Below are 27233 nucleotides of genomic sequence, written 5' to 3'. Positions count from 1 at the left end.
TCTACATTTCCCAGGAGAATCGAAGCACTGATGGACCTAAAAACCACCGAGACAGGTTCAACAACCTGATTCAACTTCAAATGATTGAGAGTTTTTAGTAAGTGAAGTGATAAAGAACATTCAATGCAAATTTGTCAAGAGCAAGCCATACAAAGCCAAAATTTTTGGGGCAGACTAACCAGCTTAGATAGCAAGCAAGCAAGCAGATCAAATTTAGGTCTTAATGTTAGTGAGAGTTTTGACACTGTATCATTCCAACATGCACAAATACTTGAACTGGAGGATATGCCACCACTTCAAGAGAAAGTTGTTGTTAATTCAGTATCAGAGCAAAAGAAAATTCCCAGTGGTGTCCTGGCAGGACCATCCTGACACTGACACTGTTCAGTGCTTTCACTGATGACTCAGAGGGGAGGAAAAAACTCCAGAGATCAGAAGTTCAGCCAAGCCTGAAGAATGAGAGCACTGAACATCATCTTTAGAAACTGAACACCAGCTTGAATTGGTACAGGCCAAGTGACAGATTAAGAGCATTCTCATAGAGGGGGGAGGGACGGAAATCAATGCAGAAATGTAAAATTATTCAACTGTCACAGTATGAGCTATCAGAACAGGAAACATCTTAAACATTCCAGCTCTGTGTTTCCCTAATTTAATGATTACATGCAACTGCTTAGCTGAAATAACCTCCATTTTTTCAATTTAAAGCTTTCAACTGCTTGATAAAAAGACAAAAATAGAAGTAACTGATGCCAGTGAAAAAGAGGTGTTATTCTCAAAAACTTTTCTAGTCTTCATATTTCTTTATTGTGGTTATGTAGGGTTTTAAAGGGTTATCTGCTTTGTTTGTTTGAAGAAAGTGAACAAATATTTGTTGTATTTGACCTCTTTAAAAGGCTGCTGGTTTATACAAAAGGTTTAAGAGAAGCCAAGACACGCATTTTGCCTAAAAGAGATACAGAATTTAATACCTGCACCCCTTGCCCAGTGTGACTTCTTAAATAATTTCTATTTTTCCAGCTAACCAAGATGAATAAGCACCCTGCAGAAAGCAATGACTGCCACTAACTACAGAACTAATAATTATTTGCTAAAAACAATGGGATTGTTTTGCCCATTTCCCTTTATATCTTTACATAATATGTAGGAGAAAGCATTTGGGGCACACCTCCAGCATTTTCTCAAACTTTTACCTTAATGTAAGCACACAGGAAAGGGGTGGACTATGGAACCTTTTTTCCCCACAATACAAGGACCCAATGAAACTTTCTTCTATTTGTAGCTTGACATACAAGACCAACTTGCTCCAGCAAATTTCAATTCCTTTTATAGATTTTTGCAATATTAACACAGGCACAGAGAAATCCATCTTCTTAAAAACATTTAACTTCTGATCTAGAAAAACACTGAAAGCTAGCAAGTATAATAATTTATGTACTTGCCTGTCAAGTATCTGATATTCACTGTCAGATTTGTACAGTGCCACCAGCCTGGACTCCATCAAAATATAAATCTTCCCTGTGGCTTTATCTAGAATATAAAATAAAACAGGAGTTTCACAAATCTCAGTTTAATCCTCTTGTATGCACCATTATGAAACCTTTCAATACATGCAAGATATTGTAACAGTAAAACTGCCCAGAATAATCCTTTACTACTTTCCAGCTACTTTTTCCCCACACAGCCAGCTAAGGAACACTTTCCAAAGGCTAAGTTTAAACAGAAACCACAGGATGAAACCCAGGCCACTGATCTTCAGTGTGTTTTGTTGTTGCAGAGGCAGAAATACCTTGTCTATTACTGCTGAGTAAAATAAAAAAGTAATTGAGAAGTTTCAGTAAATTGTATCTGAAACAGAGGGAAACAATTGGAAGATGGACAATGACTACATAAAATCAATATTATTAAGTTGTAAGGTAATGATTGCACTTTATGCAGCCTTCATGAAATTTGCTATTTCAATTACATGCTTGGATTTCTTTATAGAAGAAGTATATACCAACAAAGGAAGTTAACATCAAAAAAAAGTGAAAAGATATGAAGAAAATTCATTTTCTACCCCAAACCACCCGATTTCCTAACTTCAATGACAAATTTTATTCAGGTTGCTACCCTGCCAACTCAGGATCACTGTCCCACAGCACTGAGCCAGAGACATCCAAACCCAACTCAGCACCTCAGGCAAGTGAGGTTATTTCTGAAAATACCCAATATTTCTTTTTAAGATGACCAAGTTTATGTTAAAACTTTTGAAAACTGAAACATACTTAGTTTTCTTCAAAGAAAGGAAACCCCAACACGTGGTGCTCACTGCAAAGGCCTGCATGACTTCACGCTTAACACACAACAGATTAACGTGGTTATGTTGAAACTGGAAAATCCTACTCACGATTTTATTTTTAAAAAAAAGGGAGGGAGGTGGTTGTAGATGAAGGTATAATTAAAGACTACAAACACACACACACCTTTCTTTTATTATTCTTTATTTCATCTATTAGTATTTTTTAAGGAATAGTCCTCTCAATTCATGTTAAATAACAAGAGCAGAGCAGCTGGAAATCATCAGCCACATCCAAAGTGGATCTCATCCTTCAAACTACCACTGGTTCAACCCCAGAAAAGTTCTGTAAATTTAACATAAACCAGTCTAAAATACAAAACATAGGTACATATTCACAGGCACTGAAGGAAGAGGTGTTCAACACTTGCCTCTCAGTTTTACATATTGCAGTTCTGGGTTAACACAAAGGGCCAGATTGCTGGGCAAGGTCCAGGGAGTTGTGGTCCAGGCAACAAGAGAAACACTTGGATCTTCTTCCAGTGGGAAGCTCACGGTCACTGAAGGATCCTGAACATCCTGAAAAACAATTTAACATGCCATGTTTGTCTGCAATGTAAAAGGTGAAGTGGCAGCATTAAAGCTGGAATAGAGCCCCAGTCACTGAGTTCCTCATTACACCAGTACAGTCCGTCAGTCCAACAAGGCCACAGGGAGAAAATCTCCCATTAGCAGGGAGATTTGGGGGATTTGCTGCCAAAACACCAAAGAAAGGCAAGTGCAGCTCCTTTGGTACCTCTCATAACCCCATTTTCAAAGTTTAGAACCAATCTCAAAGGTCAGGAAAATCAGCAGTTTCTCAGATACTGCTAAACAAAGCCTTTTCCACATTTTCTTCTGCAGCCAGGGATTACAAAGAACAGCTATCACATAAAATGATTCAGCTCTAATTAAGCTGTTGTTAACGAGGGGGTGAAACTGTTTGGGGTACTTAAAAACAAGAATATGACACTATTTAAGAGCAAAAAAAACCTCAGGGAAGGAAGACCTTTGTCAGCTGCTCGACAAAACTTCACCTTCAAACGAGTCCAAAAAATCCCCTGAAAACAAGATTTTCTTTCAGCCAACTACAACCCTATTCAGTCACTTCACATTTCACATATGATGAAAAGCTGCTTGTAAAAGCAAGTCTAACCCTGCAAATGTGAAATTTTCACTAGGAAATTTTAAATGCCAGCTCAGAGGGTGCCGTGCACACCGACCCGAAGCCCAGAAATGTCTCGTGCGAGGCATTCTGGTTTCCATCCAGCATCATGGAACAGTTAATGGTATCATGGGACAGGCAGCTATTTATGTCTGAGCTGAGGGCTGCTCCAGAGGGAGTTTTCTGTGAACATCTGGTGCAGTCAACAGTAAAACAAAAATATTACATAACCCATGGCCTGTGCTCAATACCAGGCAGAGATTGAGCTCTTGGTTCTGTCTGTACCAAGTGCGAGGCAGCACTGCAGGCTACTCACTTTGCTTTCTGAAGCACTGAGCTCACCAAGTAGATAAAAACAACTAGCAAAGCATAAAAAATACCATCCAGGCTGACAGGTAATGGCACTGTGTAGTGTTGTAGCTGTTCAAATTTCACCTGCAGACACTGCTTCTTCAGTTTAATGCAGTGCCAGCTGCTGGCATTGTTAACTCAGGTGTGCATCGGACACCCAGCTCCGAACGTGCTCCTTGTGTCCTATTGCTCCTGATCTGTGTCCCAATTCTCAGAGGATCAATAAACAGCAGCCAAAGGCTGCTTTCCACTGTGAGAAAGCCAGCAGCTGCCTCACACCCAGAAATGAGTGTGCTTACCAAGAATAAATCCTATCAGCTCACAGACTCACAACTTGCAAACACCATTTCTAGCAGATGAGAAAGATAATTTTTGCTTGGAGTGGCAGAGCAGAACCCACCCACACACACCTCTGGTTCTAGAGTAAGAAACAGCATCTAAATATTTCATTAAGACTCAAGAAGAGAAAAGAACTTCGGCTTTGTGAAAAAAGAGAACACAGATACAAATGCACACAAAACCTCCAAAATGGTCTTTGTTCTAAAGAAAGCTCATTTATCTGAGCATGTGTGAAATGACAGTCAGTAAGGACAAGAGAAGTAATTATTTCAGCTGTCAGACAGTCACAAATATCAAGATATCTGCAAATCTCTCTTCCATAAATCACAAATCATTTTTTCTTCAGTATAAATACCCCTCAGCAATACTGAAAGCCCTGGTATCTCTCTGGTATCTGTAAGCTGCATTGTACTCCAAGTCTATTTAAACATTTGTTTTAAAAACACTATTTTTGGCCAGAAAACCATCCTTTTTTAGGCAAGATGTAGAGACCAGATGTACAATCTGTGCTAGCTCTCTGCTCTCACAATGCAAGTGAGAGATTTACAGTATAAGGATATGGAGGCCTGGGTCAGGATTGGAAAGGATACAAAATCTCTATCTGCAAACTAACATGGAATTTGGAAAATTGGGACACAAGTTCTGCATTCACGTATGTGAACATGAGCTTGTTGCAAGTGAGAAGCTGCACTTGCTTTATCTTGTCACTCATTTTAAAAGGAATATTTTATAAACCACAGTAAACCCTGCATTATATAAGGTAAAACATTTTCTGGTGTCTCCCAATTTAAATTAATGAGTCTCAGAAGAACCATTATCCTCTAGCTACAGAGTCTTTGACATAACTTGTGAATCCCTGCACAGAAGATTCAAACTCTGCCAAAGACCCTCTTCTTTTCAGATGTGCACAGACAGGGACAACTGCAGCTCTCCTCTGAAAATTCAGCATAAAAATCCACCACTGGAATAAAACCTGGAGAGCCCAGAGAAGGAGCAATTTACCACAACAAAACATCTATATTACCACTTTAAACATCTATAAGTAGTAACCAAGGAAGAAGTCTACAATCAAGTGATCCAAACAAATACAGCAAAACATGATCAAAATTAATCCATTTACCTAGACTTTTACTAGCAATTTGGAGTGTAATGATATGTTTAGGTACCACCAAGCAAAAAGTACCAAAGCTTTTCAAATCCAAACAGAAGAAAATAGAGAAATCCAATTGCAACTTACCTTGTAGTTCTGGTGGGACTCAAAGTTGGACAGGGGCGTGTTGCATGCAGTTGAAAAAGGCATAACCTTAACCCCTCTATACACCAGTCCCTTGTCATAGAGCTGCTTGAAAACCCACCTGGAAGTACACAAGGAACAAGGAATAATTTGGTGTTTCACATTTAGTAAATAAACTGCAAAATGGGGTTTCTGTTCTAGCTGGAGTTTCTTTCTGAATGACACCTCTTTTTTATAAAGAAGTCCCCCATAAACTAAAGACAATATTTGCAAGTCAAAAGGCAAAGAGGTAATTGATTGCAACTGCATTTCTGGCAGATTTGTAGCTTTAGCTGGTTCTACCAGCTTGGTATTCCATGTACTGGCTGCACAGCACAGAGATTAATCAGCAATATGGATTTGGGTCCATCTAAATACCTTCTCAGATTTCTTGAATACAAAGATCACCTGAAATTTGAACAATTAACAGGGCTAAAATCAGTCATAATTTAGAGAAGAGCTGTAGTGACATGGCTGCTCACTTCTCACATGATCTTAAGTTTCTGCTGCAGCAGAGACACACAGATCAGAGCCACCTGCAACCCACCCCAAGTAAATCCCAATAATCTGAGAGCATTTTCCACAGGAGAACACAGTTAACCATGAAAAATAATGAACTCAGTTTTATAGTGCTGCAATTTAATGTTCTCCTTTGAACTTAGATCCTCTCCAAGATCACAGTCTCACACCAAGGTCTAACTCTGCCCAGGAAATCATCAGTACAGCCTGTAGCATAGACTGGATCCTTATGTTTTCTTGAAATAAGCAAGACAGAACTTAATATTACAAGTGACAAATCAAGTCAATGCTCAAAATGAATGGAAGCTGGAAGAGAAACACTTCACACAACAACTCAAGGTGTCCAGGTGATGGACAAAGCCTGAATACTCCAGGGTTTCCTCAAGGATCATCAACATTTATCAGCTTCTCATGTCTCGCTGACTTGCACACTCAGTGGCACAGCCTGCAGGCTGCAAGGCAAGAGAGGGCAAGCCTTAAATAATCCTGCCAACTTCAACTCACAAACCAGAGCTGCTGCAGAGCCTCATCCTTTCGAATTTCACAGAAAAACTGTTAAACTCTGCTGACTTTAAAAGCTCCTTTATTCAAACTATGTTTTCAAACCATCCTGATCCCTTTTCTGGGTCCCTTTGCAGATAAATAGCTCATTGCTAAGCAACCAACCCAATCCTGGCAAGCAGCACTTTTTTCTGCAGGCTGTCATTTTGTGCTTGAGAATCTGGACTTGTGTTTCAGTCACTGTCTTGTCTTCTATGCTTGTAATTATCATCTTCAACAAAAAACACAAGTAGACTATTGCACTGATTTTATCTGTGGCCCAAAATAAGAATATCAAAAGACATGCCCTGGCTTGCTGACATGGAAGTCCTGTGGTGCCTTAATCAGAATAATTATTATGCTGCAGATTAGGCAGCTGGAGAAAATACAGAATGTCAAATGGAAAAGATGTGCAGTCCACTCAGATTCATCCACGGGCCTCCAGTAAAAGTCCAAAACTCTCCTATGAGTGGTCACTAACATCAGAAAAGTTATATAATCCAAAGTCTGAGATAGAAAAAGCCTCCAAGACCCTCAGCAGCATCAAGCTCTGCCACAGAGGAGCCAAACCCAGGAGTCTCTCAGGGCTGTGCACTCCTACAAAGGTGCCTTACCTTACACACAACTCCAAATAAACCTTGTTCAACCAAGAAATGTCACCCACAGGCAAGATCTGGCTGCCTGACACCCAACCCAAATGTGAAACATAGCAGTGAATGACTATTTTACAGTGGAGATTTTAAGTTTATCAACTTAGACTTGTATAAACCTAGATCCGTCTTTTACAAAAATGATCCCTGAATATAGTTTCACCAGCTTTCAGCATATCAATTTGAGCTGGCTAACTGCACAAGTTTTTGTGGGAGTTAAAATAACTTTAAATGTATGCTTACCCCCTCAGAGCACAATTAATGCAGCCTGTGACAAGTGACAGCATTCCTACTGAAGGTGTTCTATTTGCCTTTCAAAAACAGTAACTAAAATACCTATAGAAAAAGGCTCTACTTTACTTTCTATAGAACACTGCCTACTAACAGCACACAAAAACTACTCAGAGAAACACTGAATCTTTAATTCAGCTGTAAATATAACTGTAAAGTCAGGGAGCTGCTCAGGAAAGGTGAGTAGTACATGGAGCTGCCAAACTCCTAATCCAGGCCAGCATCTCCCTCCTGTGGCAATCCCATCCCACTGCACAGCCCAGCTCCAGCTGTGCCCTGCAGAGCAGGGCTGGGCTTCAGACCACATTCCCTCCCCTGAGCTCCTCACACCGAGCACTCATCTGGAGTTTCCCACAACCTGTCCCCTCACACGGCCATTCCAGCAGAATAAATAGAATTATAATTGAGTCAACACTGCTGTTTGATGCCATAGCCCTCATTACCACTACACAAACTCTTTTGTTGCCTTAAAAAGCACCTAAAATAGTCTCCTTAACAAGAAAAAGCTGCTGGGAGCTGCTGGTGTGTGATCACCAGAGCTGCAGAGATGATTCCCAAAGAGCTCCCTGCAGCAGTGCCCACCTGAAACACAGCACCCGCCAAAGAGGCGATGGTTCTAGCAGTAAGAGTCACTTACAAGTGGAGGTCATGTTTTGATTAAAAATTCATCACAGTATTTTAGACAATAACCTCAGAGAACGTGGTTTAACCCTTATGTTTGGAAAATGTTGATATTTTGCAAGAAAGAGGCCGCAGGTTTGTACACCAAAATTGAAAATGCAGTGCTTTCTGAAAAAAAATGGTACTCTAAGGAAACCACAGAGCTTCTTTCTAGTGGCAAACAAAACATTTACTCACAGAAGTAAGAAATTGTTCATTTAATTCTGCTACATTTCTCCTCAAACATAAATAAATTTAGTTGCATCCTCTTGGCTGTGGGAGCAGCACTCAGACCTTTACTGAAGAAAAATGCAGTTTGGGAAAAGGTGAAATTCAAGATGCATATTTCAGCTTCTTGTTAAGAGAGAATCTGGTCCCCAAAGGTGCAACGAATGTTTAACTTCTGAAGTGACAAGAGTTTGTTGCTCCTGAAGTGTCATGAGGTTCAAACTCAGTCAATAACAAAGCCTTGCTCTCTCCAGAACTCCCAAAAAACCAGAACCTTCCTGCAGTATTTGTTCATCCAAGTCACACACACAGCACACAAACACCACATGGATATAATCAAACTCCTGCAAAGGGAGCTTTTTCTTCCAAAAGATATTGAATCAGTCAATGCAGCGCTCCAAACACCCCTGGCATCCCACACAGAATCCAGTATCTCTCACTATGCAAAAGCAAGTGCACTTCTGGAACATGTACATCCAGTTCACATCAAAGAGAAGGATTTGATCTTGGAGCTTCCCAAGTTCTTAATGCCATTCCTTTGAGGGATAAAGGAGCTCTGTTTGCAATGATCAGTATCTAAGGGTTTTCTAAGGGTTTGAGAACTCCAACCTTTCCAGAGAACTAACTCATAACTAACACAGAGATTTATTTTCAAACATATATAAACTGTTTTCCCCCCCTTTTTTCCTCTTTAAAGAAAAAACAGCAGGAACTGTAAACAGTTCTGTGGGCATTATGACAGCAGGATCTAGAGGTCTATGATTTCAACATATCCATGATACTTTAAGTAAAATGTATAAAATTGTTACTGTGTGACCTCACATCAGTTTGTATCAAGGTAAAAGGACAATTTTATAGCCTCTGTAGACCTACCAAACAAATCCAGGCACAAACATCATGCTAAGTAAGAAGCTCTGTCATTTAAAAGTTCAGCAAACACTGCACCCCAACAGCACTATGGGAAGCAGAGCTTCTGAGGAAAAGGTTTTCCTACAACTCATGGACATCACTTGAAAAACATGAGGAAATAAAAATGAAAGCAGGAATCAAAAACAGATGCTTAGGGACAAAAAAAAAAACAACCTAAAAAAGTACTCAAAAAACACTGGATGTGAATCAAAATAAGCATAAACCTAAGTGAAGCATGAATTCCAATAGAAAACACAGCCTATCTTTAGAACAGCATCTTGGAAAGACAGCTCCTTAAGAAAATCAGTAAAACTATTTCTTTGTTCCAGGGCCTAGGAATTGTTGAGTACAGAAGTTGTCAAATTCTGTGTTCAACTACTTTAAAATCCTGGCATACAGAGATTGTCCTGCTCCAGGTCTACCTTCCAAGATGTAATTTTCTGAACAGTGTGTTTGTTGAGAGATTCTAGATCAAGCCAGAAATGCAAAATACCTGTATAACAGAAAATATGAATATCTAAAACTGATGCTAAGTTTATCCCAAGATCATCCATAGGAGTGCAGTGTGTTCCTCCTCCAAAACACAGGTAAGGAGATACAACAAGGACTGCAACAGTGAGAAGGTAACAACAAGAGAACTTTATGCACAAAAACAACCAAGAGAATTTACTGCACAAAAGAAATACATGAATGAGGGAAAAAATACAGGTAGCTCATTAAAAAATGGACAAACTACAATTTTTTATCACCAGTATCTCTCTAGAGAATCATTAGCCTTGGAAAATACAGAACACAATAGTGATTCTTATTAGGAGAAATCTATTAGGAGAATTTCTATTCTAAGAGCTCTGTTGTTCTGAGATCATTCTGGTTTAGTACTGAGTGCTGGGGCCTGTTTCAGGGCAGGTCAGGTGCAAGCCAAGCTCTCCCTGCCACCTCGTCCCAGAGCTCTGCCACCAAGGGGAGCTCAGCACCGTCTGCAACAGGCTCAGCCCGCAGTTGCTCGTTTGGGCACTAGATGGTGACAAGAATCTGTTCAAGCCGCCCTTCAGAGGAGCAGGAGGAGAGGCCAAGCCCTGGCATCACCCCAGAAACAGCAGAGCCATCCTCTCATCCCACCGGCAGCTTCCCTGGAGCCCTGGGAGAGCTCCCCTAGGGCAAACTCACACCCAGCCCACACTTATGCAACAACCCAGCAGTGAAGACAGTAATCTATAGTTATTCCAACTCCCAAAGGTTTCTTTCAGACCACCTCAGTAAGAAGTTTAAGCTCCCATCAAACTCCTCTCCATTTCACTGGATATGTCTTGTGACTGCACAAAAAAAAAAAAGCAAGAAGATATTTCATGTTTATGCCATGCCAGCTCAAGAACATCACTCTCGTTGCACTGTTCCAGGGAAGGGCACTTTTTAATTGAGATCAAAGCTGGCTGCAGGACAAATTGTACAGAATTAGAACTTAAAAGTTCTGTTTAAGTTATTTAATATGTGCAGAGGTGACTGATCTTAACATGCAAAACCAGTGCAGTGTCACCTCTTACTGACACCAAGTTTCAATCCTCCCTGAAAAATTCTGCCAGGACACCACAATTCTACCAATGAATATTTCATTGTAAGTCAAAATTTAGCAGGCTGAAAATTCAGTTTAGTCAGTCATCATATGACATAGCATCAAAATGCCAACAAAGTAGTCATTTCCACCAGAACAATTATAAAGATGAAAAAGAAATGCTCTCTAGCCTTCTGAGCTTATTAATACTGTTTTGTAGAGAAACTGTACAACAGATGTATTTGGTGTCTGAGTCCTAAATACTTCAAATCTAAATGATTTTGATCAAATCAGCCACCACTGAAAACAACATTTATCACAAGTACTAGATTATATCACTGAACTCAACAGAAACAAGGAAGAAAACACCACATGTCAGAAAGAAATTCCAGTGAGGCCACTCCAGAGCTGCAGGAAGAGCTACAGACCAGAGAAAAAAATAACCTAAACAGACTGGTTTATCTGATTATATGACTAAAGACAAACTCCTTACCATATTTTAACCACAAAACCTACAGCTGCCATGCCCACTACCATTTTCATAACAAGGGGTTTTTTTCTGGGCCTAAAATCAACATTGTACTCCCACAGACAGAACAGGAACAAGGTAAAACCACTGGACAGGCCAATATGGTCTCCATGGCACTCAATGCAGAAATTAAGCTGCAGTTTCCCTTTCGTACATAGCTGGACACTAAATTTTAAAATTCTTTTAAAGTATTTCAAATGGAGCTCAGAAAACATGTAATCAATTGTGAGAGAAGCATGCTAGAACCTACAGCTCAAATTCACACCCCTGACAGACATGAAAAGTAACTTCAGTAAGACTTAGTGGGTCTGATGATTGCCTAGGTAACCATCCAATTTATTTAATTTTTAGGAAATAACCCTGCCAAAAAAGCACCAACTGCAGTGACAGGGCTCTCTTCAAGCATTGTCTCCTACAGCCCTGAGACAGTCCTATAAGACTTTCCAAAAAAAAAACCCCAATTTTTAAAAACAGAAAATGCTTTTCATTACTTAATTTAACAGAAACTTAACAGTATAAGGAAGAAAAAGTACAAATTTAAGAGGCTGTCTGCCTACATACTTCCTGAAATCTCACTGAGTTTTCAGATCCAAAATAATTTGGAGTTTGTATCAAAGCAAGCATTAAAGGAGGTATTCTCTGTAACCCAGGTGAAAGAAAATACCTTTTAAAGAGGCAGGGGGAGAAACAAACCACAAAAAAAGGGCTTGGGCTGCTGAAAGAGAGACCCTGCAGCTAGCTCAAGGCAGGTTTGGTTTTTAAGCTGACAGTTAAACAGGATTTGAGGTGCCACTAAGTATTTTTGTAATTTACAAAATGAAGGTTTCTTGTCAGTTTTGACTTTATAATTATGCAGGGTTTCTTCAGCTGAGTGAGTTAAACATCTGCTGCCTTCCCACCATTTTTCCAATGCTCACTGAAATCTCACTGGCACTTCAGCCCTCTGCAGTGGCTTCAGGGATGTCTAAAAGGTCTGTCAATCCATTGTCATAACTTTATGAAATTAACTATACAATTAAAACTGATCAGTAAAGCTAATATACCGAATACTCAATAATACTTTATTATGCACATAATTTGCTTTGCAATGGCTTTTTGTCAGCATACATTCTGTTAAACCTCTCCCTGCAATTAACCTTGTCATTCTATCACCCAAAGGACTCACAGCTGCCATTTCTTTACTGTGTTAAACCAATCTGATTATCCTCAACCTGTAAAGTTGTCTTGTCTTTTGAAATCCCAACAGGCACCCTGAATGCACTGCCAAAACACCCAAACTTTATTAAGCTCTACACCAGGAGTCCAAGACAGATGTCAAACTGCGCTGCCAAGAAAAAGATAACAGCAGATTCACAGCCTCTAAATTCAGGCTTGAAGAAGAGGTTTGGAGCTAAACTGAGCTTGGACAGTTTGCCCATTTACAGCTGACAGTGTGAAGAACATCAAGAATGCAGAGATAGAATGTAATTTCCTAAACCAACCAAGGAACATATTAATAGATGTTCAGAACTGCTTTTAAGTTGACATTGAGCAGTAAACTTTCAGGGCTCACTAAAGGCAGTGTTGGTGAGCTTTATTTTGCAAAGCCCTGCTATCCTGGAGAAGGAAAAAATGGGACAATTAATTCCATCACTTGGACATCAAGAGATTACACATCACTTTAATTACTCTGCCTGATGTTTTATCTGCATTTAACATTTTCAGAACAGTTCTGGTGATACATGGACCAACATATGTTTGCAATGAGTAAAACCTTTTTCACATTTCAAATCCATAAAGCAATGCACATTCACTTACCACACAGACTCCATGAACTCAGGGTAAAGAGTTTTATAGTCATTTTCAAAGTCAATCCAGCGTCCTAATCTGGTAACACTGAACTGTTAAGACACAAACACAGAGATTGAAAGGCATCTTAGTATTTATTTTGTAAAAAAAAAAAATCAGCTGGGATTTTAAGTGCAGCATTTGTCCCATCTCAGTGAAATACATCTATAAAATATTTTAGCCTGATAACAGTTTCAAACAGGCAAAAATAAGGTAGGAATGAAACCATGAGCACAGTTATTTCGAATCAAGGTCACACAACAGGCAAATGTGTTCAACACAGCAAAAATGGTAGATCATTTGGATCATTCATCAAATAGAAATGGTGGATCACTCAAGGTTCAGCCAATGTTCAAAAGCCTGAAAAATGCTTTTCATTACAGTGATCTCACTTCTATTTTTAAGACTACTTGTTGCAGAGACAGTGAAAACCCAGAAGACGTAGTCTATCAGCTTTCAGCTCCATGAAAACATGATGTAACTTGAAGACAAAGAAATGCTGAAAGAAACTGATACGTGACAAGTTATCAAACTATTCCAGGGCCAGCTGCCTTCCCAGAGACATGAGAGCTGTCAAGGCCATCGGAGTGACAGGGGCCAGCCCCTGTCCCAGGACACATCATGGTCACATCCACACACTAATGAGGAACGAGCCAGCTGTGGGATTCACTGGGACAAGTGGGATTTCCCAGCCACCCAAAGCCCCAGCTCTGCAGACAGCCAAGCCAGGGACACCTGTCCTGACACTGTCACACACAGCCCCCTCTGAATGCCGAACCAGCAAAGTGAACGCAAAACACATTCATTCTTTCACCTCTACATTTTCATTCAACACCTGATTCAGCTCCTGACATGGGTCAGTTTCCATCCTGACCTTTAAGCCACTCTGACACTCCACTAGTAAGTTCCATAGCACAAGGATCCACAAAGTTGGACCATTATGTTTGGTCTCAGCATTGTAAGATCTCACACAGCCAAGGAACCTTTTCTGTTTTTTCATAAGGCTCAAATATTTGCTAACCACTCCAGGCAGAAAATAAACACTATCTAACAGGAATGTTGGTAATTCCTCTCCTAGCACTATTCCAAAATATTTGAATTTATTACAAGTCAAAAGATAATTAAACAAATGTCATTATTTTTATTTATAATCTAAAATAGACACATATATGTACAAGTTTATGAACAAAAAAAAATACAAAATCCATTCACCACTCAGAAGATCAAGTGCTGGGTCTAACCAGCACTGCAAAAACACCAGTTGCTGAAGTACAGCAAGTTAAAAGGTATGGGAAATGAACACAAAATATTCCAGATTTGTCTGAGATAGAGTTATTTTTCTTCATATCTGGCACAGTGCTGTGTTCTGGATTTAGGATGGGAATAATGTTGTTAACCCACTGCTGGTTTAGGTGCTGAGTAGTGCTTGCCCTAAGCAAGGAGTTCTCAGTTTCCCAGGCTGTGGCAGCCAGGAGCTGCACAAGGAGCTGGGTGGGAGAACAGCCAGGACAGCTGATCCAAACTGGCCAAAGGGACACTCCATAGCACAGGACATCGTGCCCAGCAGAGAAACTGGGGGCACTTGGCCAGGAGCTGTGAGTCACTGGGCAGAGACAGGCTGGGCATCACTCAGCAGCCAGACTGGGCATCACTTGGTTCTCCTGGATTTTATTCCTCCTCTTTTACTATTATTGTTAGCATCACTATAACATTTTATTTTGCTTCAGTTAAACTGTTCTTATGTCCATTCATTGGTGCTTGGCTGCCAGCTGGGGTTAAACCACAACAAACCAGAATGAATCATGCTATTTTTATTTCTAAAAGCAACAAAATTATCAATGATGGGTTTGAAATACAACATTTCAGAGTAGAATTTCAAAAAAAAAAAAACCAAACTGTTTTTCATCCAGCCACTCACTGAGGTTACTCTACCCAAAGCAGCTCTGACTTGGTTTCTTCAGACACTGGTCATAACTTCAAAATGCTCCCAAGGGCATTTTGAGGCAAGTGATACTCAAGTAAGAAACTGCTATTTCCATGAAAAGAAATACAGAATAACTAGAAACATGCAGAGGAGTGTGATAAAGTAGAAGAGCTTTTGCACAAGGAAAAATTAAAATAATTAGGACTGTTCTGTCTAGGAAAAAAAAAAAAAAATATCATTAACTTAAAATCATTTTCTTCAAACTTGCACACACTAACACTCTCCCTGTATTCCTGGGATGCAAAGCTGACACCAATATTCTCCAGGAAGACTGAGGGTCTACCCACACCTCTTGTGACAAAACCAGATGTGAGAATTTCTGTTCTTCCAAAAATAGAAGCTGCTGCCCTGCACTCTGGCAATGAAAAGACTGTGGGGAAGGAGGAGCAGAAAAGCAGTGAGGTTAATGTTAATTTTCTTTAATGGCTCCATTTGAAAACCAAAGACAGATCTTTCCATTTTCTATACAAGAAAAGACACAAAGAAAGAGGCAATGCTCAACATATCTATTATTTGTTCAGTGTATCTCATTAGACACTTTGAGCTCCAGGTAACCTGCAAGTAACCTTCTCTCGACAGCACAGCAATCTCTGTTCCAAGCCACAATGGTGCTCTTTTTGTTCTCCTTTCAGGAGCACAGGGTGAAACAGGAGCTTAAAGACATCAGATTTATGCACATAATCAGACAAAAGGATGAAGTTCACCCCACCTGAAACACTTCTGCACAAATGCATTTAGAAATGCTCAGCAGAACATGGACTGAGCCTTCACTCACCTCCCACTCTTTGGCATATCTCATCACAATCCCTCTGCACTCTTTGTTGTAAGCTTCAATCCCCATCTTTGCCACATCCTCTGGCCCTTTAATGCCTAAAGTCTTGTCAATCTCATATTCCTGGGAGCATGGAAAATGAAAAAAAAAAACAAAACAAACATCCTGTTATTAAAAGCTTTCAGGATTTCCCTGGATAGTTTATTTATGTCCTATACATTCTAATGAAGTTCAGGGGCCTCTTTTAACCTTTTGAGATTTCATGAGAGCTGCACATGAACTAGGCAGGGATTTCAAAGGCTCACCCTGGCATGACTGTTTCTTTAGCATCTTTAGAAAAATGAAAAAAAAAAACAGTTTCTGAAAAACGTACCAACTAAATAAAGGTTCACAGCACTGAAGAGAGTGCAGGTGATCACTAGGAAGCTCCTGAACTCACCAAAAAAAACCCAAAAAGCCAGAGAAACACACTGGACAACTTCCATTTCTCTTTTAGCAACAATGTCAGGTATAAAAGCAATAGAAATATGAGTGATCAGCAGGGAACAGGGAAAGAGGAACCAACAGAAGCATCTGCAGGTAAATTCATGACACATACCACAGGTAAGCCATGGCAATCCCAGCCAAACCTTCTGTCAACATGAAAACCACTCTGATGAGCAAATCTGGTCACGATGTCTTTGATGGTTCCTGCAAGAATATGGCCATAGTGGGGGAGCCCCGTGGCAAACGGGGGGCCATCGTAGAAATTAAACCTACAACACAAAACATTCCTCATTAAAGCAAAAACTGAGCAGCAGGCCTTCAGCCATGGTGACTCTATGCTTATATTACTTGTGTTTCACTAGGAAAATACCCATTCCTTCCTCTTCCATGATCAGTCAGCACAGGTGGCAGTGGGACTGAGGGGAACATTCCAACTTGCTCAGTTCCTGCCACTGCCAATTGTACCAGGATTCCCATGGCACACCCCAGCATGGTGCTCCACAGGCCTGCACCTGGAAGAGTTCTTTGCTTACCTACTCATTTCTCTTACAAATCCACCAGGCAGGAAATTACAGGTTCATTACAACTGTTTGAACACTGCTGATTCTCCACCAAGTGGAATATAAAGGGACAGCAGCATGAGCCAGGCCTGCTGCTGGCAAAGGGAACAGCTACTGTTTACAGAACCAAGGAAAAACAAAGAGTAATTACAGCCAAGCCAACCCTGCACTGCCACACGGAGTTGCTACAGCTTTTAACAGATTCTTACCTAGGTCTGTTCTTTGATTGCTTTAGGCATTCCTTGAAACAATTAAGATTTTTCCAGAGCGTCAATATCTTCTCTTCTTCATTTGGAAAATTTATGTTTTCTGGAACTTGTTGAACCATTCTTTCCCAACAAGGATCAAGAAGAGAATATATATTGAACAGAAGTGAGAAAAAAATAACTCCACAAATACAACTTATATCTTTCAAATCCATATCACCAATCCAAAGCTCAGTTTTCCAAAGAGCCTGATTCACTGCAAGCATGGAAGCAACCATTCCATTCTAAAAAAAGCCTAATTTTGACTGGCACCAAAATTTTGGAACAGTAAAAGGATTCTCCATTCATTCAACTATGATTGTTCCCTCTTTTATCATATTTTTATTTCTGTTTCCCAGAGAAAACAGTCAAAGGGTAAATTATTCTTTGGTCACAGGTTTGGGATTTTTTCTTCAGGAAAAGCTTCCAAGTTCAAACTGACCCTCTGGCACCAGTTTGTATCAGAGAGTTTCCCTTGAAAGTACTGAAGAAGGGGCTCCTTTTCACTGTACATTTATTCACACTGTTTAAATGTTTAAAATAGCATTTTCCATCAGGCTATTCCTCATGATGCTCATCTCAGATGCCCCTAAAAGCAGCCACAGTGCACAGAGTTGAAAAACACTGCAAAGATGAACACGAGTTTTTGAGGTATATTAAAACAAAGCCCCAACAGGCCACTTCCATGCTGTACAAGCAACACAGGGAAGAGGAATTCTCAACATAATTAGGAGCACACAACAATTGCCTGGTTCCAGACCTGCTATGAGATAGAAAAGGGTCAGATTTCAATCAAATGCCATAGCAAGAACTGAACAAAGCTCTGGGGAATAAGGGTGTTTTAAGATAGCAGCTTCCAACAGAAAATTGGTTATGAGGTTTGTCAGAAATGATGCTACAGAATAAATGGGTTCTTCCACCTCTCACTTTAGTGCTGCTGCTCCTGAGCACACTTACACCAGACGTAGCTACTACAGCCTTGAGCTTCACTCAGCATGAGAGAATTACAAGTAATGGCACAAGGCCTGAGTCTTGTGATTTACTCAGGTTTATAAATACTAACCATAAAGCAGCAACAAAGGCAAATGCATGAAGACAATTCTTCCAGTTACAGCTGAAGTTGCAAAACATTTGCTTAAATAGAACCCAGAACACCACAAAAATTGCCAGCTGAAGGCTTGAACCCCTATGAAAAAATGTGCTACAGATCAATTCCACCACTTTTGTATTCATGACAAATCATTCTCTCCACTAATAAACCCAAATTATCCTTTCAAATTATTATATTGTTATAATTGAGAATCCCACAACGTGGTGCACACGCAACACAGCATGTGGAGGGGAAATCAGGGGCTGACAAGGAACACATGGACATGGCCTGGATGTATTCTAGAAAGGTAACAACCAGCCTGAGCACAGTGAGTTACTCTACACACAACCTGTAGGAAAGTTTTCACCATTCTGCCTCAAAGCACTGATTAGGCTGTGTCATTTCTCAGTGATTTGATCACAGAGACAATGAAATTGATAAAAGAATTCAGCTTTAAAGCTTTTATCTCCCACAAGCCAGCTGACCTGAGGTTTAAGGATCTGCATGTTCTACTCAGCTCAAGCTCAGCCGCCCCAAATCAGTGATAACTGCAAAGGGTTTGGAGACTGGCCAGATGTCAGGTCTGCATAACTGAACAAACCAGAGGCAGGCTGGGGCTTTGGGGTGTGCCTGTGACCGGGCTGTGGAGGCTGCTCACGGATCACAGACTCCCTGCGTAAATCACAGAGTCACTGTGGGCCCATCCTCCCAACTGAAGCACTGCACGGGCACAGCAGTGTCCAGTAACCACAGGGCACAAATCCATCCACACTCTCAGCAACATCACAAGTTTATTGCATCAGAAGCAAGGGGGCGGGGGGAGAAACGCTGCTGGAAATTAATACACAACAATCACTACCGGTTCTTTTTTCCAAGTTACAAAGCAGAATTTTAAACAGACTGACGTAAAAGATAAAAAGGCACATTGAAAATTTTGCCATAGCTCAACCTCAGCTGAGAAAAAAGGCCAAGATATAAAAATCATTTTATAGACAGAGGTATGAATATCTCTACAGCACAGAAAAAAGCTCATTATAAGCAATATAGGTGTTTTAAATCACAAAATAATCAAGGATAACTTCATTACTTCGAACACAGACTGAGAGAAAACATCACAAACCATATTGCAGAAATTATACAAACGCATCTAATAAAACCACATTTTCAGACAACACATTTACAGAGATTGGTAACACAAGGATGGTTCTCTATTCATTTTCTGCTGACAAGAAGTGTTAGAGTTTAAGACAATGCACCATTAAGCAAGTTTTTATTAAATACACTCACTTTTCTAGAGGATAACAACATTCACTAGCAAAGGTGTTGAAGTTTGGAGATTGTACTACAGCAGTCTGAGACTTAAGCTGGGCTTCTTATCTACAAGAAAAAAAACATGCATTAAAATCATAAATCAAGTTCACATGTGCTTTTTCAAATACCAATATTTTTTTTAAATCAATAAAAATTCAATTAAAACACCATGAATAAAGTGAACCCATATTTGAAAAATACCGTTGTACTTTTCATGCATTAGATGTATGATTAAAGAAAAATAAAGTGGATCTCAGAGTTTTAATTATTTTGTTGACTGAGATGAGCTGAAGGTGTACAAAAGGTTTATGATTTTCAGGGGTTTATGATCAGTCTCTTACTCTCGTTCCAGTCACCTTCTCCCCAAACTATTCTGTAAAAGAGACCAAAGCTCCCTCCAAAGACAAGGAGCCTCCTTTCTCTACTTACAGATGCCTTCTCCAAAGCTGAACAATGCTGTTTTCTATACACACCTGGCATCCCATTTCTGCCATTTTAGGTACTATTCTGGGGTGACATCAGTCTAAACTGCTCACCTGATAATCAAAACTCTCCATTTCTAGAAGGGATGGAAACAACCAAGTTTAAAGCAAAAGGAACAATGGTCAGGAACAGAATGCTGAACTACAGAACGAAAAGTGCTTCTGAAAATCTTGTGCTAGTGTCTTATATGGGGAATAAAACTGCAACATTACCCCAGCTGTTCCCCTGCAAGGTGTTCCTTTAATACTGAAAAGCCAATTAAAACAATGCTAAAGCAACAAGCAGACTCATCAATTAATACTGTCTTTAGATACAAAAACGTCATGCTATGCAAGAACCCAGTTTTACACTGTATCTTGTTATGGCTTAAAAAATTTTTGTCATCATCATACTACCTTGATTAAAAATGGAACATATCATTGTGGAAAAAATAAATCTAGATTATCTTGAAAACACTTTGAACTACGTCTTTTTAATAAAAACTCAGAAACTAGTGTCAGCTGAGTTACTGAACACTGCTTTTATGTGACAACTAAATTCTGTTACCTGACAGCTGCTTTCTAATCATGTCACCACCAAACCGAATAAAAATGCTTTCTGCAGTTTCCAAAAGGCTCCCGAGGTGTGGAAGCCAACGTTTGCTGGAGATATCAAAGCCACCGCAGCTGCAGCAATAAAAAGGGTGCATTCATCAACCCTCCCCATTAAAAGGATGCTGAAGGGAACACCTGAGACATACTACACGTTGGAAGGGACCTTAAGTTCTTTGTACAAATAATGAAAACAAGACTTGCTAAGTATTAAGCCCTGCAATAAGACAGCTGGCTAACCTGTAATAAGCACGTGCTGTAAGTAACCCCGAAAAAGCAAAGAATGTGCACAGCACGCCGGGAGTGAAACACACACATGAACGTGACGTTCTACACACAAAACACGAGCTAATAATGTCAAACGCCGCAGGGGAGCTGCCAGCCAGGCCGGACCCCGTTACGGCGCTGACAGCCCAGGCTCCTGCGGGGCCACGAGCCGCCGCTTTCCTGGGGCACCCTAAAGGTGCCGCCCAGCACCGGCTCCTCCGCCAAGCGCCCCGACACGCCGCCGGAGCCGCCCCGCCCTCGCGTCTCGGAGCCGCCCGCCGTCCGCCTGAGCTAACCGCGGCCGGCAGGGCCGTGAGGGCGCCGTGAGGGGCCGAGAGTCCGGCCCGGGCCGTGCCCCCCCACGCTCACCTCCGTCCCGCCATGATGCAATCGCGCCCGGCGCAGCATGGCCGGAAACACCGCCGGCGCCACGGCCAATCAGCGCACGGCTCTCTACGCCCGCACAAAGGAGTTTTGTAATGCGGCCGCTCATTGGGCGCAAGCTCTCCCGGGGCGGTGCGTCACGGCGGCGCGGGGCAGTTCGGGAAACTCTTCCCGCGCGCCCGCCCCGCGGCCCCTGATTTGGGGGGGGGGGGGGGGGGCGGGGCCGGGCGTTTCCCTCACGGGCAAAACTCGTGAGGGGACGGGGGGAAAAGAGCCCCATTCATGGGCTGGGGACAGGCTTCAGCTGCGGGCCCCGAACCCAAATCCGGGCAGGAGCTGTGCTGTGTGTCCTGGATAACCCCATCCGGCTCTAACCCAGAGACACCAGCACGCTGGGCTTCTCCCAGTAACTGGATACCAAGGGCCTCTGCCAGACTCTTCTCGGGAGCTCGACCTTACCTCCATTAAAGGGATACTCTTAAATATCTCAAGCAATTTCTAAGGCTATAACTACAACAGAAGTCCCTCCACTGCTTTTTGGTTTTTTCTTTAAAAAAAGAAAAAAAAAAAAAACACCAACAAAAAAATCCAAAGAACTTTTAGATGGGTTCCCCCATATCAAAGGAAACTTTAGGGTTCAAAAAAATATTATTGCTGACTGACAACCACTGAGAAATTACAAAACATTTCCCCACTTTTCCAGAGCTGAAAACAGCTGTGAAAAGAGAAAAACAGAAGTGTGCCAGGAAGGTGAGGGAGGGAGATGGATGATGCTCTTCCCAGCCTGCACACCTGAACCCTGACCAGAACAGAGCTTGGGAGATGAAAGCCGGGTCAATAATGGCATAAACAGTTCATCTGCCTCCAGGTAATGATTTCAAATTGCTATAAAAACTTATTTACTAGTAGAGATGTAGGAACCTTTAAAGTTTTCAGTAAAAGCTTTAGATTTTGATTTGCAGTACTGAGTACAGGATGAATTCACTGGTCTGTGCAGGGCAGTGTCAGTGTATGGATTAGAGATAATCCAGATGTGAAGGGAGGCATATTAACTGGAATTCTCGCCTACACAATCTCCTTTCTACACAAAATTTCCTACATCCTTTTAGAACAGCTAAAAGAAATGCAGACTCAATCTGCACCAAACTCAGAGAAACAGAAGAGAAAAAGGGAACTGAGGCCAGACTAAGCTGGGTTGGCCGGCTGGACAGGAGAGACTGGGTGCATGTGGTTGCCAGGGCAGAGTCACTCGTACAAACACAGAGTTCTGGGATGTTCTGTATCCAGGAGGGAAGTTTGGAATGACAGAAGTTTATTCAAGCCATGCTGCTGCCTAATACATCTATGAAAAAGCCTGTGACAACTCGGGACATGGATTCTACCACATGACGTGGCATTTCTTTATAAACACCCTCATGAACTCTGAAAGAGCTGCAGCCTCCCCCTGCTCTCACATTCCCTCAGATCTCAGATGCTGCAGATTTTAGACAACTTTAAACAGCTACTACTTGCTCCAGTACCAATTCCTTCCATCTTGGCCTTTAGTTTGTAAAACATGCAGGTGATAACACCAGCTGAGTTTAAATGGAATACCATATACTTTCTGAATGGAATTTGAAACATATATTGCTTAGAAATACACACTCTAAAGCAGTGAAACAGACAAATGTTGCCAATTTGTTTTTGGCAACGTTAACTCTGTAGTTACCCCAAATCCGGATTTTTACCTTGTCTCCCCCTGTATATTTTGTACTTCTTTGCCCTTCAGTGTTAAATTGTAATAAAATGTTACCTGCATGGGAGTTGCTGTCCCTTGTTCATGCACAGCCTTTATTTGGGCAACACTGAGGTTTTTTTTTCATGAAAATGTTAGCCATGGGGAAGGGGTGGACAGGGAAGTCACTGTCAGATTAGTTACATAGAGGGCAAAAAATCCCCCACCCAGAACAGACTGGAAAATCAGAGGAAATTTGTAGTAGAGACCAAGGCCCAGCACAAGTAATTGGAGCATTCCCTAAACTACAAGAATGAATGTCTCTGCTCTCATTTTTCGCTCTATACTGGTGAAAAAGCACCGATTCAGATGAAGAGGTTAAAGAGGAAAAAAAAAAAAACAAACCCCCGTGAAATATCAGGACGGGACTCCCCTGGCATGAAGCGGCTGAGGGGAAAAGCATGGGCACCATTTTGTGGGACCCGCGGGAAGGTCACTGCTCCCCAGCGGTGGCGCCGGCCGCAGCCTGAAGCTACAGAGGAAAAGCGGCCGCGGGCACTGGCACCGAGCGTCGCGGCATCTCCAGCACCCAATGCCGGCTTCAAGCCTCCCTTTCTCCCTTTCCGCTGGCCCCGCGGCCATTTCACCGCCATCCCCGCAGCGCCCCTCACGGGCGCCGTACGCGCTTTGCGTAGCGGTTTACGTAGAGTCGCCGCGAGGGACGGGCGCCGTACGCGCTTTGCGTAGCGGTTTACGTAGAGTCGCTGCGAGGGACGGGCGCCGTACGCGCTTTGCGCGGCGCCGCTGCAAGGGGCGGGAGGGCAACGGTGCTTGCGCGGGGAGCTGAGCGTAAACGGCCTTCGTGAATAGGGGATGAACAAAATGCGCCCGCAGCTCTGAGCCAAGCCAAAGCGCGCCCATGGGGGAAAGATGCCGGGATAACTCGGGATAACACGGGAGATACGAGCGCGCGGGTTGCGGTGACGCGGGACCCCCGCGCTCCTCGGACGAGAAGGGCGAAGTTTGGAGGGGACAGGCCGGCTGAGGAGGGGCTGTACTGCTCCGGAACCCCCCCGCGGCGCGGCGGCAGTTGGACTGCGCCGGAGGTCATAAGTAGGGGTTGCGAGGGAGCGCGCCGCCAGTGGGCGCGGGGCGGCGGGCGGTGCGCTCACTCCCTGTGCGGTCCCTGAGCCTCGGCGCCCTCCCCTCCCGTTGCTCGCTTCGCTCCCGGGCCCTGCCCCGGCCCGTCGTGCCCAGCGCAGCGCTGACAGCCCGGCAGCGCCCGGACGGGGAGTAGGCGAGACCATCTCCGAAGCGGCGGCTTGTAACCCGTCAAGCTGCCCCGCAGCCCGCAGCCGTTCAGCCAGGCTATGCGCTGCCAACGGGCTCCGCTCAAGAAAAAAACAGAGCGGATCGTGAAAAGGTAGAGGCGCCCGCAGAGGCCCCCGAAGGGCTCTTGGGAAGCGGCCGCTCAGCCCGGAGAGAAGCGGAGGACGCGCCGGAGAGGCGACGGCGCAGGAGCAGCGCGGCGGGGGCGTCCCGGCGGCTCGGAGCATGTGAGAGGCCGGGGGGCCGCGATGCTGCGACGCGCGGAGTTCATCGTGTGCCCGCCCTGGGAGCCCGCCCGCGGCGAGGGGTTGCCGGGGAGCGCCTCCCCGACGCCGCTGAAGGGCGGCGAGCCCCGGCGGGGCGGCAGCCGCTCCCGTTGGCCGCCCGGGCGGCGCGAGAGGGTCCCCGGCGGGGCGCGGAAGCTGCTGGGCAGCCGCACGTACAGCCACTTCCAGCACTACCAGCATCTGCAGCAGCAGCACTGCCGCGCCTTCCGCCGCTGCCACCGCCCGGCGCGGCCGCGGGTGCTGCTCTCCCTGCGGCCCGTCAATGTGCTGGGCCGGCGGGCGCCGGGCATGCGGGCGCCCCGCAACACCAACCAGTTCCTGATGCGGGAGAAGTATCAGCTCATGCACCTGCGCTCGGACTCGGTGGGCACCGAGAGCGGCGGGTCGGACTGCGAGATGGACCCGCTGGACATGGACTCGTACCTGGGGGTGCTGGAGAACGCCCGCGGGGCGCTGATGGAGTGCGCGGGGGAACCCGGACCCGCTGCCCGCTCCCCGCCGGCCCGGGCCGGGGCCGGGGCTGGGGCCGGGGACGGTGCGGCCGCGGGTTCCCCGCAGGAGGAGAGCCAGCAGTACTTCCCCTCGGAGGACGATGTGATCAAGAGCGAGCTTTTCATGGAGAGAGACTTCGACGAGTTCTGCAGCAGGATCGCCTGAGCCCCGGGCCGGGGAGGGGGGGAGCAGAACCCCGCTGGCTTGGAGCCTTTCCGCCTCGGAGGGTGGGAGAGGTTTATTTATTTCTCAGCCATTCCTTTGCGTTTTTGTCAGGGGGGTTGGCTAAATTTACAAATGTGTGTGTGTAAACAGGGGGGAACCCCCGGCGCCCCCCTTGTAAATAAAGTGAACTTTTCAGAAGGCGAGATCAAAGTGGGTCGCGCTTTTTGGGTTTTAGGGGGGAGAGGGGGGACCGTAGGGACAGCCAGAGCCACCGTCGGGGGCAGTGGAGAGACCGGGAGGGAGGGAGGGGACGGGGAGTGACCGGGCGGGGGGCGGTGACGGCCAAAGTCACGGCGGAAAAGTTTAACGCCTCTCTGGCACTCGCCCCGATTCTGGTTTACGACGGCAAAGTCGTTTAATTATCGCGGCGAGCGGCCAAGGAAGCGGCCCTTGACACACGGAGACGGAGGGAGCGGCAGGAGGCGGGGAGCGATAACAACGCGAACCTCAGCAGCTCCGAGCGGTCCGGGGTGCGAGCCCTGCCCGGCCCCCCCGGCCCGGCTCGGGCACAGCGGGGAAAGGAAACGCCAAAGCCATGGATCGGCCCTGCAGGTCTTCATTGACCCTCCCTCGCCGGGGAATGCTGAGGGCGCTTTGGCCGGAGCTCCTGCCCGCACCCCCGCGCCGCTCCCCTGGGAGTAGCGTCCATGGCTGCCCCGTGCTCCTTACAGCAGGTTTATTCCTCTTTTACCAACTACAGCAGAGGGAGAAATGTCTAGAAAGAGATTTGAAGGGCTGAAACAACTTCGCCAGAGCCAGTTAGGATTAAGTTGAATGCAGGGAGCAGATGTGTTCAATATTAAACTCACCACCTCCCTGAAAAGGGAACGAGGAGGCATCAATTCTAGCTACAAACAGTTAAAAACTACAACAGGTAACATTCCTGGAACTTGCTGCCAGGGGAGAAGAGGGACATTATTTTAACAGTCTGAAACAGGAGATGCAGGACCGTATTTGGATCATTTCTCGTGGTGCCTCCTGCTCCCTCGGCTCGCTGTCAGGGGCCTTTTGCTTTCCCCCACGTGCAGACACGGTGAAATCGGAGTGTGCCAGAAGGACAAATGGAAGGTGTGATGTCGATTTGCACATAGAGTTGTCCCTGCCCGTGGCAGGGGATTTGAACTGGATGATCTTTAAGGACACTTCCGACCCAAACCTGGGGTTCTCTGGAATGTTTCTTGCAATTACAGACACAGAGATGAGAGTTAACTGTTATCCTTACAAAAGAAACAGCATTTTAAGACAAAATATTCAAACTTTGTAGTACCTCAGTTCCAATCCTATGAAAGGAAATGTCCAAAGACACCATTTTATTCACACTTCTTAAGAAATAAAGCTGCTGAATATGTTAAGACCAACATCAAGTTTATTTTTTTTTAAATAGCCAAGTAATCTATACATACAAATTTCAGTTTGTTTGATGTAGGGTTGCATTAGAGCCGTGCTTATTCTGGGAATTTTACTCCATGGGAAGTTCCAGGAGAGGCACGGGGAGAAATAAACCTCTCACACAAGTAAATGAAACCTAAGCTTGCATCAGTTTGGTCATCAGCAAGATTGTATTTTATTAATGAATCCAGATCTGTGCTAACATGTTAAATTAATGGTTTGAATGCATGTTTTGTTTTGTTTTGTTTTTCCCTGACTCGTGATTTGAACAGGTATGACAAAAACTCCCTTAGGAACACTTACTTGGAACTTGGCCTTCATGCTGCTGGTGAATTTGCATCATAATATGGATGTGCTTGGACACAAGCAAAGTAAAGCAGAAGTGTAAATTAATAATAGTAAAGCAGAAGTATAAATTAATAAAAGAGCACAGGGCCATAATTACAGGTCACACAGTGCCTGACAGAATTACAGAGAT

General features: G+C 43.7%; 1 protein-coding gene and 1 non-coding gene across 3 annotated transcripts in view; both read right to left on the bottom strand.

Annotated features, from left to right (window-relative positions):
- Positions 1 to 21412, bottom strand: part of IARS1 (isoleucyl-tRNA synthetase 1) — a 91059-nt gene extending 69647 nt beyond the window's left edge. Inside the window, exons 1-9 of one of the 2 annotated variants that reach the window (XM_058845512.1) lie at positions 21305 to 21412; positions 19572 to 19661; positions 17159 to 17278; positions 16502 to 16658; positions 15907 to 16026; positions 13118 to 13200; positions 5410 to 5527; positions 2710 to 2857; positions 1443 to 1530 (exon numbers count right to left, since the gene is read on the bottom strand). In XM_058845512.1, coding sequence (XP_058701495.1) covers positions 1443 to 1530; positions 2710 to 2857; positions 5410 to 5527; positions 13118 to 13200; positions 15907 to 16026; positions 16502 to 16658; positions 17159 to 17277 — 833 coding nt within the window. In that variant the 5' untranslated portion in view covers position 17278; positions 19572 to 19661; positions 21305 to 21412. Of the gene's footprint in view, positions 1 to 1442; positions 1531 to 2709; positions 2858 to 5409; positions 5528 to 13117; positions 13201 to 15906; positions 16027 to 16501; positions 16659 to 17158; positions 17279 to 19571; positions 19662 to 20624; positions 20744 to 21304 lie in introns of those variants that run through there. The other variant, XM_058845513.1, reaches the window with a different exon arrangement.
- Positions 18907 to 19040, bottom strand: LOC131582380 (small nucleolar RNA SNORA84). Its single transcript, XR_009278327.1, has one exon. It is a non-coding gene; the product is annotated as a small nucleolar RNA SNORA84 (small nucleolar RNA).
- Positions 21413 to 27233: the final 5821 nt, after the last annotated feature.

The sequence above is a fragment of the Poecile atricapillus genome, chromosome 9, assembly GCF_030490865.1.
Source record: "Poecile atricapillus isolate bPoeAtr1 chromosome 9, bPoeAtr1.hap1, whole genome shotgun sequence".
NCBI classification, from domain to species: domain Eukaryota; kingdom Metazoa; phylum Chordata; class Aves; order Passeriformes; family Paridae; genus Poecile; species Poecile atricapillus.
The sequence above is the reverse complement of the archived record's forward strand: the minus strand, read 5'-3'. Positions and strand labels throughout refer to the sequence as shown.